At 33.9% G+C, this 19,136-nt stretch overlaps 1 protein-coding gene across 1 annotated transcript in view; it reads left to right on the top strand.

The window, feature by feature from the left end:
• Positions 1–19,136, top strand: part of LIN28B (lin-28 homolog B) — a 112,828-nt gene that overhangs the window by 58,945 nt on the left and 34,747 nt on the right. Inside the window, exon 4 of the mRNA XM_017543777.2 lies at positions 5,289–5,473. Coding sequence (XP_017399266.2) covers positions 5,289–5,473 — 185 coding nt within the window. The remainder of the gene's footprint in view (positions 1–5,288; positions 5,474–19,136) is intronic.

Here is a 19,136-nt window from a genome sequence, read left to right as displayed (position 1 = left end):
TCCTGAGTAGCTGGGATTACAGGCACGCGCCACCATGCCCAGCTAATTTTTTGTATTTTTAGTAGAGACGGGGTGTCACCATGTTGACCAGGATGGTCTCAATCTCTTGACCTCGTGATCCACCCACCTCGGCCTCCCAAAGTGCTGGGATTACAGGCTTGAGCCACCGCGCCCAGCCAAAAATTACTCTTATTTCTAAGGAGAATAAGTTATTAAACTGTAGCCACTTCCCAGTCTAGTTAGAGAGAAAAAGCCTGTGTCAAGAGATACAAGCATCCCATTAATATCTGAAGCCCTGGGTAAAAGTATTTGGTAAATAAACGATAGCATTTGGAGTATTTTCAGTTGACTGCTTATTTCTGATATTCTTTTTTTTTTCTTTTTCCTCAAGAATGGGTCTTGCTTTGTTGCCCAAGCTGGAGTGCAGTGGCATAATCATGGGTAGCTGCTCATTGCTTGAGCCCTGGTAACCTTGATATGTGTACAGATTTTTTAGCATCCACTTATGAGTGAGAACATGTGATATTTGACTTTCTGTGCTTGGCTTGTTTCAATTAAGATAATGACCTCCAGTCCATTCATATTGCTGCAGAAGACATGATTTTGTTCTTTTTTGTGGTAGAATAACATCCATTGTGTATATATACCGTGTTTTCTTTATCCACTCATCCATTGATAGATACTTAGGTTGATTCCATGTCTTTGCTATTGTGAATAGTGCTGTGCAAAACATACAAGTGTGGTTATTTTTGACATATTGATTTCTTTTCATTTGAGTGGATACCCAGTAGTCGTATTTCTAAATCAAATAGTAATTCCATTTTTAGTTCTTTGGTAAATCTTCATGCTGTTTTTTATAAAGGTTGTACTAATTTGCATTCCTACCAACAGGAATGCAAAAAGTTGGTAGAGTTCTCTTGTACAGGTATAAGAGTTCTCTTGTACAGGTATAAGAGTTCTCTTTTTCCCATATCCTTGCCAACTTCTTTTTAATAATAGCCATTCTCACTGCGGTAAGATGATATTTCATTGTGGTTTTCTGATGATTAGTGATGTAATGTTGAGCATTTTTCACACACCTGTTGGCCATATGTATGTATTCTCTTGAAAAATGTCTATTTGTGTTCTTTGCTCACCATTTTTTGTTGTCAAGTTGTTTGAGTTCCTTGTATATTCTGGGTATTAATCATCTGTCAGATAATTAATTTACAAATATTTTCTCCCATTTCACAGGGTGTCTGTTCACTCTGTTGATTATTTCTTTTGCTGTGAAGAAGGAGGCTTTTTAGTTTAGGTCTTTTTTTGTCTTATTTTTTGTTTTGTTGCCTTGCTGTTGAGGTCTTATTAAGTAAGATTTTAATAGACAGCCATGACTAGGAGAGTACATCCCCTACCAGAATAAGATGGAATACAGAAATGGGAAAATATTCAGAGAAATATAAGTCATCCAGTTTCACTAATGGAGGGATTGTGTTTTTGAGTAATGGGAATGGAAGTGGAAAATGTAAGTAAGGTAAGAATATGAAGGATCTCACCTATAACCTAAGTGCAGAATTGTAGATTTTTGAGACAAGATACTTAACAGGCTAAGATTTATTGAGAAAGAATGCTATGCGCAGGTATGGAAGTTGCTGTAGAATAAGGAGCTATTGTGATGCTGAGATGCCAATGAAGAAACTATTACATTTATCCTGGTAGAAGATATTGCACACTTTCCTTTGGCCTCTGAAGATTCACTAAAAATTACTGACGAGACAGATTAATAGGAGAAAAGTCTTACAAGTTTATTTGATCATAGTTTTACCATGACACAGGAGCCTTCAGAATGAAGATCCAAAAATACAGGGGAAATTGTCCATTTGTAGGCATATGTTGAACAAAGTATAGACAGCTATGTAGAAATATAATTGGACAAAAAGATTATGTATAATCTAATGCCAATAGACTGAGTAGGGAAACCCAGCAAGGCCTGTCTAGATTTTTCTTGGCCTCTCTGAGCATGCATTCCTGCCTTCTGGGTATGGGCAGGACCTTCTCTGATTGGAGGTCTTATTGACCTAGAATCAAATAAGGTAGATCAGTTTTTTCACAGAAAGGTTGGGGTCGGGGTGGAATTAGAGCAGTATTTTTAGGTTTTATGGTGGCTGTGGGGGAAAAGGGGTTCTGGTTTCTGTAACCGACCTTGGGGAAGAGGGATTCCAGTTTCTATGGCTACTCTTGGGGGGAAATGAGACTGAGAAACAGGAAGACTGGAGAAGGACAGATAAAAACTTTTGCTTCTAAAGTTTTCATTGTTGATGTATTGTTTTCTGAATCCCAAACAATAGTTAAGACCTGAAGTAGGGTGATAGCAATCCAGTGAAGTGGATGGGGCAGATGAAAGAGAAGAGATAGGAAGCAAGAATAAACAAGATTCAAGAAATGGTTTGAGTAAAACTAAGCATTGGAACCAGTGTAATTGGAAAAATGGAGAAACCTTTAATAAAAATTGGCAAGTTAAGGGGAGAAGTTGATATTTGGGGAACAAATATAGTGAGCTAATTTCTTATCTTCAACAGTCTTTCCCACCTATTTAGCAGCTATTTTGGTATAATAGCAAAGACAGAGTATTCTCTGTGAATTCTTGTCTTTTTCTTGCAAAGCCATTATAGTTTTTATAGATGTTTATTTTTTTTTTGCCAAGTATTATGAATCTAAATTGCCTTATGTACTAACTTTTGGAGGGGCACATATGATAGAACTTTTTAAAGTATTCTTTCAGAATATTATGAAGAATAGCTAGAATTTATTGTTTCGTAAGAGCCAGAATTTTACTTCAGACTTGGAAAAGCATTTCACTTATAAGATACCTATCAAAAATCGTAATAATGGAAAATTAAATCAAATTAAGTGAAAGTACACCAGCTTAATTTGGTTACACTAGGAGCTATGCACTAACTCCTAGGAAAGTGTACTAAGAACTATGAGGAGATAAGTGATAGAGTTTTTTGTTTGTTTGTCTTTAGAGGGGGTCTGGCTCTGTCGCCCAGGCGGAGTACAGTGACACAATCTTGGTTCACTGCAACCTCTACCTCCCTGCAACCTCCACCTCCCAGGTTCAACCAATTCTTCTGCCTCAACCTCTCAAGTAGCTGGGATTACAGGCGAACGCCAACATGCCTGGCTAATTCTTTGTACTGTTTTAGTAGAGACTGGGTTTCACCATGTTGGCCAGGCTGGTCTCAAACTCCTGACCTCAGGTGATCCGGCCACCTCGGCCTCCCAAAGTGCTGGGATTACAGACGTGAGCCACTTCGCCTGGCCCAGTGATAGAGTTTTTGTTACGGAAACAAAACATATGAGCATATGATAGCTCTAATAAAAAATGCTGTTTCTTTTTTCTCATAATTTCAGTCGTTGAACTGTGTTCCATTTCATCCATAAAAGAAAAATAATCTCTACTTTCTTGAGTGGAGAGGGAAAAAGGAAATGAAAGCAAAATAACTATAATTAGTGAGGAGAAAGCTTAGAAAAAAATAAGAAGATGCTTTAGAAATGTTAAAATAGCTTTAATAATAATACTTTGTTATTTTAAAGAGTGTAGGCAGTTGTGATTTATTCCCCCTAAATTTCATCAGATAGCAGAAAAGGTGCTGCCAAATTGCAGATTTCCACATGAAGGATTTCACTACGTCAGGTGACCTGCACTAGAAGCAGGTTAATAACCGTATTTTCATGGGCTGTCTTGCTGTCATAATGAATGGTCTCCTTTTTCAATGTATATTTGAAGTTTTTGTTTGTTGCATGTAATAATTTGGTTACGTGTAATTATTTAGCTGCTTTAGAATCATGGACTTGGAGGAGTGAAGATTTTTTGGTCCAGTGTTTCTCTAAGTATGTTCATCATCTATACTTAAAGAAGGGGCTCTAGGATCAATTAGGTCAGGAAACTGCTGGATTAAACACAGTTAAACAAGATTTTTAGTTTCCTGGGAGCTAGGGACGTGAGAACATTTCTGAGACTTTAATATGCTAATATGATTCTCTCACAGAGAAACAACATACAGTGTTTTACAAACTTACTTGACCACAAAACCTTTTTCTTATGGTCTTGTTGTTATTCAGATCTCAAATCTTTTGAATTTATAAATAGAAAAGATATTAAATGGCTCATTCAAAGCAATAAAGCAGTTTACTTAAAGAACTGGACTTGAACTAAGGAATTCTACCATCATATGTTTTATTTCTATTGCCATACCAATTCAGAAGAGTCTTTAAAAACTACATGATACTCCAAATTAGGTCTGTAAAATATACACAGATGGGTTTGAAAAAATAGATAAAACTACTGATTTAATTATTTTTAGTATATTTTGAATTGGCACATTGACTTTGATGAAAAGAGTAGGATTGAAAGAGCCAAATAATATTTGAAACCAAAGTTAACAATTTTATAATTGGTAAACATTTTTATTTTTGCAAAATTCAGCTGTCTTTCAAATATGAAAACTGATTGCCTTTCATATTATAAAAAGCTCAAACAATGCAGTAATGTATATACCAGAAAACTTTATTATCTTTCTAGAACAGGACTGGAGAAAACGACTCTTTAGTATCTGTTGTTTCAGACCACATCCTACATAATAAACATATATCTTTCAAAAACTTTAGCTGGACTCTGCATGTGCCTGTTATCTCAGCTACTCAGAAGGCTGAGGCAAGAGAATCCCAGAAGTTCAAGTCCAGCTTGGGCAACATAGCGAGTTCCTGTATCAAAAATAAATAAAATTTTATATAGATAACATTATTGGAGACACAGAATAACTCTTATTTTTTTTTAACTCAACAATATTATATGCTTATCTTTCCACATCAGAACATGTAGAGCTAATAAAACTTCTCTTAATGGCTTAATAATGTTATATGGAGCTGTTTTACTAATTATTTAATCAGTTTCCCACTGATAGACATTCAGATGGATGTAATTTTTTTTTTACCAATGCTGTGATATCTTTTTGAGCCTTTGTGTTTGTCTGTAGTAGAATCATTAAAGGAGAATTGCTGGGACAAAGAATATGTACATTTAAGTTTTTCTAAGCACTACCAAATTGCCTTAAAAAATTTTTTTTCTCACTACCAGTATTGCAAAAGGAGACTTTAAAATGGCATATGTTTCACTGAACTTAAAGACTTTATACTTTTGTAATGCATAACAGTATCTTTCTTTGTAAAAATTACAGAGATAATTTGTAAAGCAATGTTAATCATGATCTCTCTTTCTCTCCCCCTCCCTCTTCTGTTCTTTACAGAGCAAACTATTCATGGAAGGTTTTAGAAGCCTAAAAGAAGGAGAACCAGTGGAATTCACATTTAAAAAATCTTCCAAAGGCCTTGAATCAATACGGGTAACAGGACCTGGTGGGAGCCCCTGTTCAGGAAGTGAAAGAAGACCTAAAGGGAAGACTCTACAGAAAAGAAAACCAAAGGGAGATAGGTAATCATTTTTGCCTTGTTAATTTATGGTATATTGTATTTGGAAAGGATTTCTGAAAATTTTTTCATCTTACTGGATTTTATATCGTCTAGCCAAAGGAAACCACCATCAATCATGTAGAATATATTAAACTTCAGGAACATAGGCTATCTTGCAGTTTTAATTACCTGCAGAATGTACTGAACTGAGCCTTCAGCATTAAGCACTGAATAGTTCCTTGACCACCTTTTCCATCAGACTGTTCTGAGACCACAGTTGAGGAGTTGAAGTTCCCAACAGACAGAGGTGCCTCTTTTTTCTTTTTTTTTGAGATGGAGTCTTGCTCTGTCACCAGGCTGGAGTACAGTGGTGCAGCTTACTGTGACCTCCGCCTCCCAGGTTCAAGCGATTCTCCTGCTTTAGCCTCCTGAGCAGCTGGGACTACAGGTGCCCGCCACTATGCCGGCTAATTTTTGCATTTTTAACAGAGACAGAGTTTCACCATGTTGACCAGGATGATCTTGATCTCTTGACCGTGTGATCTGCCCACTTCAGCCTCCCAAAGTGGTGGGATTACAGGCGTGAGCCACGGTACCTGGCTGTAGCTGCCTCTTTTTATAGCCAGAATTTGCCAACACCTCAACTCTTTTTTCAAATGAAAATGTACTTATTGTTTAAATGTTTTTAAAAGACAGCTCACATATAAAAAGTCCAAATAATATAAAAATCCGTAAAGATGAAAAAGTCACTTGAAATCCTAATTAGAGGTGGCAATCATAATATATATGGTATTTTAAAACTTGTAATTTTTTTACTTGATACTATATTATAGAATATTTCATGTCAGTTATCACTTCATTAATTTTCACTATGTGAATGTATTAAAATATAATTTAAAGAATAGTATGTTAATGGATATTTAGGCTATCTCTTGTATTTTGAATGGATCAATAACACCACTGTGGGAATTCTTATATGTACATTTTTTAAAAAGTTGTCTGATGATATCTTTCCAGTAAATACTTAATAGTGAACAGTCTGGATCAAAAAAATAGGTATTTTAAAAATTTCTATTTGTATTTCTAAACTACTCTCCAGAAATAATTAGTGGGACAGTATATAATACCTCTGAAAGTGAGACCGTTCATTGAATGTTAGTGTTTTTTTAAATCTTTCTCAGTTACATAGGTTAGAGATGCAGCTCATTGTTTGTTTTTCACATTATTTGAGTACTTTGGAGTTTGAATATCTTTTATATGTTTTTATTTTTATTTTTTTCTTCCAAGAATTGTACATTTCTTGTCCATTCACCATTTTCTATTAAGATGTTCATTTGTTATTACTGATTTCTAAGTTCTCTTGACATATTTAGGATATGAATCTTTTGTCTCAAATAAAAAATGACTTTTTTTTAGCTTGTAAAATATATTTTAGCTTTTATGATAGTAGTTTTTAAAAATAGCATTTTGAAGTCCTGAATTTTTATACAGACAAGTGTGTGTCTCTCTCCTTGATGTTAACTGACTTTGATTGCTGTCTCATTTTCCAAACTACAGAATTAAAAACATACTGTAATCATTTACATTTTTAATATTATTTTAGTTAATTTATATTTTACATTTAAATATCTCTTCTCTTTGTAATCGAATTTGGTTTTGAAGAAAGGACTGTAAAAATCTAGCTTTTCTTTTCTCTCCAAACTGGTAACCAGTTATCTCTGTTGCCTATTCCGTATTTTCCTATTGGTTTGAAAAGCCATCCAGGGAGACAATAAATTCCATTTTCGTTGACATTTTCAGGAGTTCATTTTGTACAAAAGAAAGTCCATAAATATGTGTGGAAGTTTAGTGATACACTTAGTTATTAAAGTGATTTTCTGCTCCCATAGAGATAATGCCTGCATACATACTTAAATATGTACAAGTAAAGCAAAGTAAAATAAAATAAAACAGCCCTTTATTTTCCCATGTCTTTTAGATAAAATCTTTAACAATGTAGTTCTAGCATGTTTTACATTTCAGTTCTGGGTTGGAATGAGTATAAAAGGGAGAATAATGGAGGTTGAAATTTGAAGAGTAAGATAGCAGGACACTTTTTCATATTAGATCTTGTCAACCACTGTAAGGACTTTGATTCTGGAGAAAATAGGAAGTCATTGGGAAATTTTAGGTTGAAAAATAACATGATCTGTTTACTCAAAGTATTATTCTGGCAGCTGTGATGACAACACAATGTGGAGAGGCAAGGATTGAAGCTGAATAACCACGAAAGAGGCAGTTCCAATAATACAGGAAAGAGACGAGGAGTTTGGACAAGGGTAGTAGCGGTACACGTGGTGAATAAAAATTCTGATGTGTTTTGAGGGAAGAGACCCTAGAATTTACTGATGGATTGATTAGGTGTGAACTATCAAGAGGAGAGGAGTCCAGGGTGACTCCAGACTTTTTGGCCTGTAGAACAGGAAAGGTAAAGGGACCGTTTATCAAGATGGGGGAACCTACAGAAGGGCAGGAAATCAAAAGTACAATTTCAGACATTTAATTAGAGATACATAATGTGTATCCAAGTGAAGATATGTATTAGGCAGATGAATGCACTATATGGAGTTCTAGCACTGGAGTTAAAAATTTGGCAACATTTAGCAAAAAGATGATATTTACAGCCACAAGAGGAAATAAGATCTCCATCACAGTGAGTATATATAGGCAAGAGGACTAAGCCCTGGGGCTTTCTAGTATTTAAGAGTCAATAAAAGGGAGGAACAGCCAAGGGCACTAAGTAAGAAGATGGGAAATAGAAGGGAAATCAAGACGGAATATTGTCCCAGAAGTCAGGGCAAGAAAGTATTTCAAGAATAGGTATCAGGTTTGTTAAATGGTGCTGATCGTGAAATGATCAAGTAAGATAACCACTGAAACTTGACCACTTAGCAACACGGAAGTCATTACTGAGGTCTGAGGTTGACAAGAACAGGCTCAATGGACTGGTGGGGGTGAAAGCCTTCTTGGGTTGTATTCAACACAGGATGAAAAGAGAGGAAGCAGAGACAGCAAATATAGACAATTTTTTGAGAAGTGTTTCTATAATGGGAGGAGAGAAAGCAGTAGCTAAACGGAAGAAATTATAGCATGTTTACATGTTCACAGTAATGGTCTAGTAGAAAGGAAAGATTAAACACGCAGGAAAGAGAAAAATTACTGGAGTGATTTCCTTGAGTGGGTGACAGGATTGAGATTTAAAGCACAACTGGGAGAGCTGGTCATGTGAGTACAGAAGGTTCATTCTTACAAACCTGGAGAAAAGGCATGACTTAGGGGCATAGATGTAGGTGGTAGATAGATATGAAGGTAGGATAAGGTGAGATTTCTCTTTTTTATGCTGTTTTTCCCCCCTTTGAATTTGAAGCACGGTCATCAACTGAGAGTGATGGTAGAAGAGTAGGTTTGGAAATTTAACAAGAAAGAAGTATAAAATAGAAGAATAAACACATTATAGAAAGAGGCAGAATTTCAGGCTGTGCCAAAGACCCTCATAAGAATAGTGGGCATGAATTTAAAGTCAGTTATTACGATTGTGTTTTTTCTCCAGCCATTGTTGACTTCATGGCTGCAGCTGTGAAATAGTCATTAAAATGATTTAACTAGAGTTGGAATTTTTCCTAGTTGAGAATGACAAAGGGCACTGGAGATGTATACAGGGCAGCAAATGTAATGATGGATGATAGAATATAAACTGTATAAAGAGTGAAGACATTGAAAAGCTGGAAAGTAAGTAAGTAAGTACATGGGCTGTGGGTTGCAGTGGAGCCCAAGAATTAGTTTAGTTGAGGTACTGATCTTACAAGGTATGAGGTGGTGGTGGCCAGAAGTGAATAACTGCTTCAACTGCTTACCCTTACTGTGTGTCTTACCGTGATTAAAGCTTTGACACACAATATCTAATGATTTCCAACTTTCTATTAAGCTAGAATGTCCGTAATTTTTGTCAGTAGGATTAGCAATTCCAGTTTTCCATGTAATAAATTTTCATTTATTATATTCATCTGAACCATGGATTTCTGCTTTTTTCTGAAAGCTATAATCTATAACCACCTTCATTTTATGGCTCAAATTTTCCATATTTGACCAGTAGGAGCCCCTTTAGGCTGCTTTCTGTGTCCTTTTGATGGGTCCTCATCATTTTTTGAGTACTGTCTTAGTAGGCTATAAGATACTCTCATACTGACCTTATAGCCTATAAAATATTTAAAATAATGATATTAAATAATTGATTTGGTTTGCTGATGTACCAGAAAGCTAGAATTCCAGTTAATTTATATTAAATTAGGAAGTAAGCAGTGATATATTTCTGTATATAAATATATACATAATATTAAATTATATAGTAAAATTGACTTTTTTCTTTTGGTGTTCAGTTAGATGAATTTTAATACACATATATATTCCTGTAGTCAGTACCATAATCCAGATTCAGAACAGTTTATTACTCCCAAAAAACTCCATCTTTAATGGTTACCCCTCCCCCACTGATAACCCTGGCAGCCGTGGACCTATTCTCATTCACTGTAGTTTTATGTTTTTGTGAATGACATATGAATAGAATCATATAGTATGTAACCTTTTTAAATTGTATTTTTTCACTCTGCATAGTCTTTGAAATTCATCCAAGCTGTTGAGTGTATCAATAGATCACATTTTTGCTGAATAATATTCCATTGTATGGGTATAACACTGTTTACCTATTCCTCTGTTGAAGGGTGTTTGAATGCTGTCCAGTTGTGATAGTTATGAATAGAACAGCCGTAAACATTTATGTACAGGTGTGTGAAGATTCATTTTCAGTTTTAGAGTGGGATTGCTGCATAATAAGGTCATATGTGTATGTTTAACTTTATAAGAAACTGCCAAATTGTTTTCCAGAGTCATTGTTTTCATTTGCATTCTTGCCACCAGTATGTGAGAGTTCCAACTGCCACCCATCTTTGTCAGCATTTGGTATTGCCAGTTTTTAAAAAAATTTTGGCCCGATGTAGTGGCTCATGCCTTTAACACCAGCCCTTTGGGAGGCTGTGGCCAGCTAATTGCTTCAGCCCAGAAGTTTGAGACCAGCCTGGGCAACATGGAGAAAACCCTGTCACTGCAAAAAGTAAAAAAACTAGCTGGGCATGGTGGTTCATGCCTGTAGTCCCAGTTACTTGGGGGACTGAGATGGGAGGACCACTTGAGCCTGAGAGGTCAAAGATGCAGTGGGCTGTGATCAGACTATTGCACTCCTGCCAGAGTGACAGCAAGACCCTGTATCAAAAAAAAAATTTTTTTTTTAAATCATTCTGTTAGGTGTATAGATATCTCATCATGGTTTTAATTTTCATTTCCTAACAGCTACTTATATTAAGCATCTTTATATGTATTTTTGTTTCATTCTCATATACTCTTTGACAAACTGTTTAGATCTTTTGCCCATTTTTTACTGGGTTGTGTGTTTTCTTACCATTGCACTATAAGAGCTCTTTGTACATATTGTGGATACAGAGTCTTTTGCTAGATACATGATTTGCAGGTATTTTCCCCTAGTCTGGCTTGTTGTTTCAATCTCTTAAATATCTTTTATAGAACAAAAGTTTTTAATTTGAATGAAGAGAATTTATCAGTCTTCCCATTTTCTGTTTACATCAATGATCCATGTAGTGTTAGTTTTTATATAAAGTATAAGATGTACGTAGAGGTTCATTTCTGCCTATTTGTTCATTTCTGCCTAATATGAATTGTTCAAACACCATTTACCGAAAAGAATATCCTTTCTCTTGAAATGTTTTGAGATTAGAAAGTTTAGTTTCTGTCATTGTAGGTTAAAAATTTCAATTTCAAAGTTTTTATTACATGAAATTAATGTTTAACAAATATGACATCATCACTTGAGAACTTACTTGTTCAATTCTAATATTTTTAAGTAAGGTAGAATCATATTTTTTGAAGAATTAATCCCTGTGGAAAAAAATGTAAAATGATTTTGAAGATTCCACTTTAATTATTGGTAAACTGTTTATAAAAGAAAATGGGATTATTTTATTCTCTCTTAAAATTCTGCTTAATTTAATGTCCACTTACTACTGACTAGTTACTCAATAGGTAGTAAATATTATATTGTTTTATTTTAAATCCTCCACATTTGGAAAGTTTTCTTAACATTTCAAATGAAATAATTTCAGATTTATTTTTCTATTTAGTTTTTCTTTAAGAGTAAAGAGATTTAATGACTATACAGCTCTCTTTATAGTGAAGTGAAGATTGTTAATAAAAAAATGCAGGAATGTTATATTTCTTCTATAAAACTAGCCTATACTTGGGACCTTTTGTTCTCTTTAAAAATGCAATTTATTATAACGAAAAATAAGTGAGTGACTTCTAACATAATGAAATTATGGGTGAGGATGGTAGAATTATTTTCTTTGCCACTGTTGATTTCTATTATTTATATGAAATAATCACGTCAGCCTGTAGTACTGAATTTAATATATAATTTAGTTTATATTAACAAATATGTTAAATATGTAAAAAGGATTTAGACTGAAATAACTGGTCTGGAAATCTTTTTTATATATAGTTTAAATGTTTTTACTCCTTAACAGCTGGTGAATAAAAATGCATATTATTTTAAAGAACACAAAGTGCATGGATATGTAGTGTATATGTTGGATATATACATATGACTTTGTACTTTTTAACTGTTTATGGTTTCTCTTTTTACCTCCTTTTTTAATTTTAATTTTTTTAGAGTAGTGACTATCTTTTTCTTCTTAACCTTCTACATCTTTTGACCCAACCACATATTCCAAGAAGTGTTATTCATAATAAGGCAGTGTTGACTTGAGTTTTTAAAAATAACTTAGAAAATAATACAAACATTTTACTGCTTTTATTTTATTTTGTTCAATATTTAGTTTTTATAACTACATTAGTATGAGTAAGCTTTTTGATTTTCTACATGAGTTAAAGTGGTAATATATTTTTTTTAGAAAGAAGGCCAATAGACTTGTAAAAAAAAAGATGTTTGATGTTACTACTTTCGGCTTTGAAGCATGGGGAATTTCTTTAGTTTGATCATATTAGAAGAATTTGTTAATTTGTCATTTTTAAGACGGTCTTTATTTAGATTTAAAAATTGATTATGAAATTTAACATTCCTTGTAGTCAGTATTAAAATGGTATATCATGGTGTGTTTATCATTTATGATCAGAAAGACCAAAGTGAATGGAAACAGAAACCAACTATGATGTCTGGTTTATTCTTAGCTCACATGAGTTAACTTGCTTTTTTTAAAAAGAAAGTGAAGGTATGTGATAGTAAAGCTGTTTTTGCAGGGCCATAATTTTGTGGCCTCAAATTCTTTAAATTTGCAAGAAAGCTTTGTTTTTGGGGTTAAGAAAATCAAGTTAGGCTTCCTTATTGAGGTGCTTAAATTCACATTTGTTTATTAAACAGAAAAATATTTATTGCCCTCATTCAGTTTTAGAGCAAGTAAGCTGAAAACTAACTAGTGGTAATTTTGCCCCACTCCCACCCACCTTTACAGCAATATAACCTATTCCACTCATTATCCTGTAGTATAATTTGACCTTTTCCCAGGTACTTTATGCTTGGGAAATCTAGTACTATATTTTTGAAATCTCCATAGCGTTCCTGAAAACAAAACAAAACAAAAACCTATGTTTAGGTTTATGATGTCATTTTATTAAAGAATATCTGTTTTACTTTAAAGATTCTGTCAATGATTTTGTTTTTATATGTATTATATCCCATATTCTGTTCCTAAAATAAAAATAAAGATAATTTTTAGAAGATAGAGATGTTTGAAAATGTAGATCAACAAATTCCAATAAATAACTGTTTCACCATGATACTTGTGTGATTAGATTTAGGAATTTGCTGTTTAGTAGGTTCCTATTGTGGCAGAGAAATCTTTCAGGCATGAATTGATAGTCCAGATCCTTTGAGGTCTGTCTATTCTGACCTATGACCCCTATTCTTACAAGGTCAACATCTGAGGGCAGGAGATTAAGGCAGTTTAAAGACCGGAATGGTAAATGGAATGGAAAAATTAGCCAGCACATTTTGGGTGCAAAACATCAAAGTCATCAAATAGTTTGCTTATTTTAAACCTGGCTTATGGTTATAACAAGCTAATTTTATTGTGTTTGTTGAAATCAGAAAAGTTTAATAACTATAATTTACTGCAAGGTACTATAATAATAAATTTTAACTGCATAATACAAATTAAGTTCATATAGCTTACCCTCAAAATATCAGGAAATGTAAAAATAGTTTGTCACAATATCAGTACATTTTAGTTTTGTGTGCGTTTGCATACTTAATTTAAATTTAAATTGGGAAAATATTTACTTGAGCTTTTACCATGAAGTATTTAATTTATTAACACTATTGCATAAAATATATACATACAGTAATAAGAAGTGACTGAAGATTTAGTTGTGATTATACAATGTTGACTTTTGGGAAAAAAATAGTTTTAAAAAGTGAAGATAGAAAGTAAAAGAAGGTAAATTGATTAGGCAGAGACAATGTGTTCATTTTTCTCCTTTGCCTTTTGAGACTGCTCTTTTAAATTTTGTCTTTCTCCTTTAAAATGTTCCTTAGGCCTTTTAATTGTATGTTTTTCATTGTAATTCTGAACTATAGATCAGTAGATATCCTTCTTAGTTTCTATATTTTGGCCTCTAAGAAATTCCCCACAACCCTTTATTTTAAATTTGTTTGTATCCTAGACAGCTGTGAATTTGCATCTTGTACTTCCTACTAGTGACTGGCAAAGGCTTGACTTGAATAACTGAACTATTGCATCCAGATTTTCAATCATCCATATGGTGACTAAGGAAATTAGTATAACCAGTGGAATACCCAAGTCTTCTTAATTCTTCTGTATTTTTAATTCTATCCCAAGTTTCGTTATTATAGCCTAATTTTAGGATGGTTATCCAAGTCCTTTCTTCTTGTGATTATTTGGCCAGGGATCTCTTAATGAGGCAATTATAGTTGTTTCCTTCATTCACATTATCTTAGCAGATGCTCTCCCTGCTGTGACCTCTGTTCAGACCGGGCAGACAATGTGCCATTCTCATCACCCTCTGCCAGACATTGTGTGGAGCTGAGCTTCATTTGGCACTGCATAGGTCTCCCAAGATGCCTTATTGGAATGGTCAGAAGCCAAGTGGCAAATAATCAGAATTTTAGGTTGATTTTCTGATTGCTGTTTTAGTCTAAGCATAATAAATAGTAACACAATGCCTGCAGAAAAAAAGTTCCAGAAGTAATTCTAATAATAGTTCAAGTGGAAATTATGGATTTAAGAAGTAACTTAGCTTTGTCTTCCTTTAGACTGTGGCCTTGATGAAATTAGATCAGATATTTATTGTATGATTTCAGTACAAAGGTATTGTGATAATTGGATAGTATTTTAGAAATTTGATATCCTTTCTAAAAAGGAAATTAATTTAGCCCATAATATTAAATATGTAGATGTTTAAATGAACATTATGACATTGTTTAGAGTATCACTTGTAAATTTTAATGTCACTTTACATTTTTAAAATTATGCTTAAATTTCTTAAATTTAAACATAAATCATCATGATTTATATTTGCCAACTATGGAATCCAGTCTGTTCCTGTGTGAACAAAATAAGAGCTGATCAAGATGAAGACTGATGGACAGAAAATTTTCTTACTTTCACTGCTGAATCCTTCCACTGAAATACTAGTTCTGTATCCCAAACCCAAGTAACAATCTAGGGGAATCACAAAGTTTTCAGCAGTCTCCAGCTGGACTTTTAAAATTAGACATAATAAGGATATACAAGTCAAATTCTGTTCTGATAAATTTGAAGGGCTTATGTAAAGATTCTTCCATATTCACATTGGAATTTTAATTTTTGAAATTTGGTTAAAATAACAGATTAAGAGCTACATCTTCCCTTTCCTCTCTTTTCCTTTCCTTTATGATTTTTCCCTTTTCCCTTTTCCCCTCCTCTCCTTTCCCTTCTCCTCCCCTCCCCTCCCCTCCTCTCTTTTCCTCTCCTTTCCTTTTTTCTTCCAGGGTCTCACTCAGTCACCCAGGCTGGTGTGCAGTGGTACAGTCTTGGCTCACTGCAACCCCCACCTCCCAAGCTTAGGTGATCCTCCCACCTCAGCCTCCCAAGTAGCTGGGACTACACATTTTCACCACCCCACCCAGCTAATTTTTGTATTATTTTTTAGAGACTGGGTTTTGCCATGTTGCCCAGGCTGGTCTCAAACTCCTAACCTCAGGTGTTCTGCCTGCTTTGGCCTCTCAAAGTGCTGGGATTACAGACGTGAGCTACCATGCCTGGCCGACAGCTACAACTTGAACTCTTCTCATAAAGAGATGTTTCTTTTTGTTGGAATAATAGGATTACCTTATTTATATTAAATTTATTTTATATATATATAAATGGTCCTGGGAAAATTTTCTACCTGTAGAGAAAGAATAAGATTTGACCTTTACCTTATACCATTTTTAAAGACGTAAAAATATAAGGCAAAACTTTACAACTATATTAGATGGAAATACAGGAGAATATTCCTGTAATCCTAGGTTTGGGAAAGATCTTTTAAAAAGAAGATACAAAAAGCACAAACCATAAGGGATAAGATTAATAAAATTGACTGCTCTAAAATGTAATCTTCAGGCAAAGATTTCAGTTAGACAGATTAAACCACTCAAATTATCTGTAGAAATTAGGAATTTAGACCTTATACTATTGTGGGAGTTGCAGGGGAATGGAAGAGTCAGTGGATTAGAGAAATAGTCATTAACCAGTCTTCAGAAGCACTGGGCTGGGGGTACAAATCAGAGCTTGCAGGGAATTCCAAGAAGCAGGCACATCTGACTATGAAAAGAGAACTGGAAGAGGGAGTACCTGGAGAGGCCTATAGAAACTGCTGCTTCTGAGTGGACCAGTGGCAGGCTGCTGCTGTTGGTTGGCAGGGTCAACAATTGGAAAGACAAGCTGAGCACAGAGCACCAGAGAGAGAACAGCTGGGACTTGCTGGGCAGGCCTGTGTCTGCTACCGATTCTGGCCAGGTCCAAGAGTAATGACTTCTTCACTTCCAAATCTTGTACAAGTTTATCTTTGGGTTGACTCTAACTCAGAACCATCCAGAGAAGGAGATTCTCTGAAGTACAGGTGCTATCCATAACCAAACTGACATTAAACAATCCAGCACAAATATTATTAACAAAGTTAGAGTGGGAAAAGATACTTGCAATGCATGTAATTGATAATTAATATCCAAGATATATAAAGCACTACAAATCAAAAAGAAAAAAACAAAAGACTGACAGAAATGAATAAACAATGATTCATAAAGAAAAGGTAAGTATTCACTGAAAAAATATGTGGCATTACTAATGTAAATGAGACATCATTTCACTCATGTTGAACTAGCAGAAATTTCAAACTCGGACAATACTAAGCATTGTGAAGAATGTTCCACAATACTGATGGGATTCTTGACAGAACCACTTCATACAGCAAGCAGTTTGGCAATATCTGGAGGAAGGTTGTTCATATCTTTTTACTCCAGTTCTGGATAGATTACTCATGGCAGTGTTTTCCAAACTGTGGATTGGGACACTGGTGGCTTCGAGATCTATTTGATAGTTTATGACCAGTATTATTTTTAAAAATGAAATAGAATAAAAATCATCAGAGCACATTGCATATAGTAAGAGTAACTTGTTTCATAAACTTTTGAGTTGTGTGTGTATTTGTGTGAGTACTGACTCGGGATTCAAAATGTTTTCTCAGTGTGGGTCATGGTCATTTTCACACAAACATAATTATACAAAAATGTTACTTAGAGCATTGTTTGTAATAACAAAAAACTAGAAGCAACCTAAATATCTGTAAATGAGAATTTTAAAATTATAGTATATTCTTAGGATAATATGGCAGTTAAAGTGAACATATCAGAGCTATATCTCAAGGATAACTCCTTTTTAAAAAACCCCACTATAATGTTGAATAAAAATGTAAGTTGCACATAGTGTATGAAATATTACTCCATCTATATTAATTTTTTAAACTGTCAAGTGATATTATGTATTATCTATGGATACTTACATGTGTGGCAAAAATATGAAAACATGATAAACCCTAAATTAAATTCATGATAGTACTTACTTTGAAGAGGCAGAGAAGAGAATGGGATTACAAGAGTATACAAGCCATATTTAACCATTTGTTCAAGTTACTTTGAGTCCTTCAGTAGAGTATTCATATATGATAGATTTCACACCTTATGATATTTATTTTTAAGTATTGGAGTTTTTGATGCTATTATGAATGAATTTTTTTCTTCAGTTTTAACTGGTTCTTGCCTACTAAGCTGTGGATTTAGGGGAAAGTTTTGTCTCTTCTCCAAGAGTTGTACCTATTGTTTTCTCTTTTCTTTTCTTGCTTTTCTTTTCTTTTCTCTTAGGAATACACTCAAACTTCCTTAAGCAGTATTAAACGATGCTGATGACAGCAAGCATCCTATCTTCCAATTTAATGAAAATGGCTTTAATATTTCAAATTTAGTGTGATGTTTGCTATTGTTTTTCAGCAAATAATCATGTTTAAATTGCTTTCTTTTTCTTCTCTTTTATTCAGAGTTTTTACTATGGATAGCTGCTAGATTATTATATCAAAAGTGTTTTCATCATCCATTGACATAATTATGTAATTTTCTACTTTAGTATATTGATAAAGTGAGTTACATCTATAGATTTTATGAAGCTAAAGCATTCTTAACATTTCTTTGGGGGAGTGGGACCCTTTTTGGTCATTATGCGCTTATTCAGTTTCATAGTATTTATCAGTCATACATGAACTAGGACTTTTTGTGTACTTTCCTTGAAGAGTTTTATTTATTGTTTATTAAGATTCTTCTAGCCTCATAAATTAGTGAGTTTTCTGTCTCTGTGTTGCTGTATAGTTTAACATAATAACAAAAAAGTAGTAGTCCTCTCTCAATAAAATAGATTGCTCCTTTCATGGGAAAAACATTAAAACTTGTTTATTTACTTTGTAATTTTTATTTATATGTTTTATAATGTATACTAGTATATACCTGGTATATAAATGCACAAAAATATGCATATATACATGTATTTGTATATATAATGCATATATGTATATTTGTATGTATTTACATATAATGGGGTGGGTGTTCAAAAATATTCTTACTGATAAGTGTGCATGTTCAAAATAATTTAGAGCCCACAACTTTAAAAGTTAACAGAACTAAGCTATAAACATCAAAGCCCTTCACATTTTGTAGTTGAAAAAATTTCCCAAAACTTTCTCATCTTTTAGGATTTTCTGTTTCCTTTTAGATCATATTTGGTATATTTTACTAAAAAAATTATTTACTTCCATTAGATTTTCTAATTTGCTGCCAAAAATTGAAATAAGATTTTCTTATTTTTTAAATTTCCTCCACATATGCAATTGAATTTTATTTTTTTTATTTATTTATTTTTGAGACAGCATCTCACTGGTTGCCTAGGCTGGGGCACAGTGGTGCAATCTCGGCTCACTGCAGCCCCGACCTCCTGGGCTCAGGTGATTCTCCCACCTCAGTCTCCTAAGCAGATTGGATT

This window comes from Cebus imitator, unplaced genomic scaffold (genome assembly GCF_001604975.1).
Source record: "Cebus imitator isolate Cc_AM_T3 unplaced genomic scaffold, Cebus_imitator-1.0 Scaffold160, whole genome shotgun sequence".
Lineage (NCBI taxonomy): Eukaryota > Metazoa > Chordata > Mammalia > Primates > Cebidae > Cebus > Cebus imitator.
This window is presented reverse-complemented; position numbering and strand designations above follow the sequence as displayed.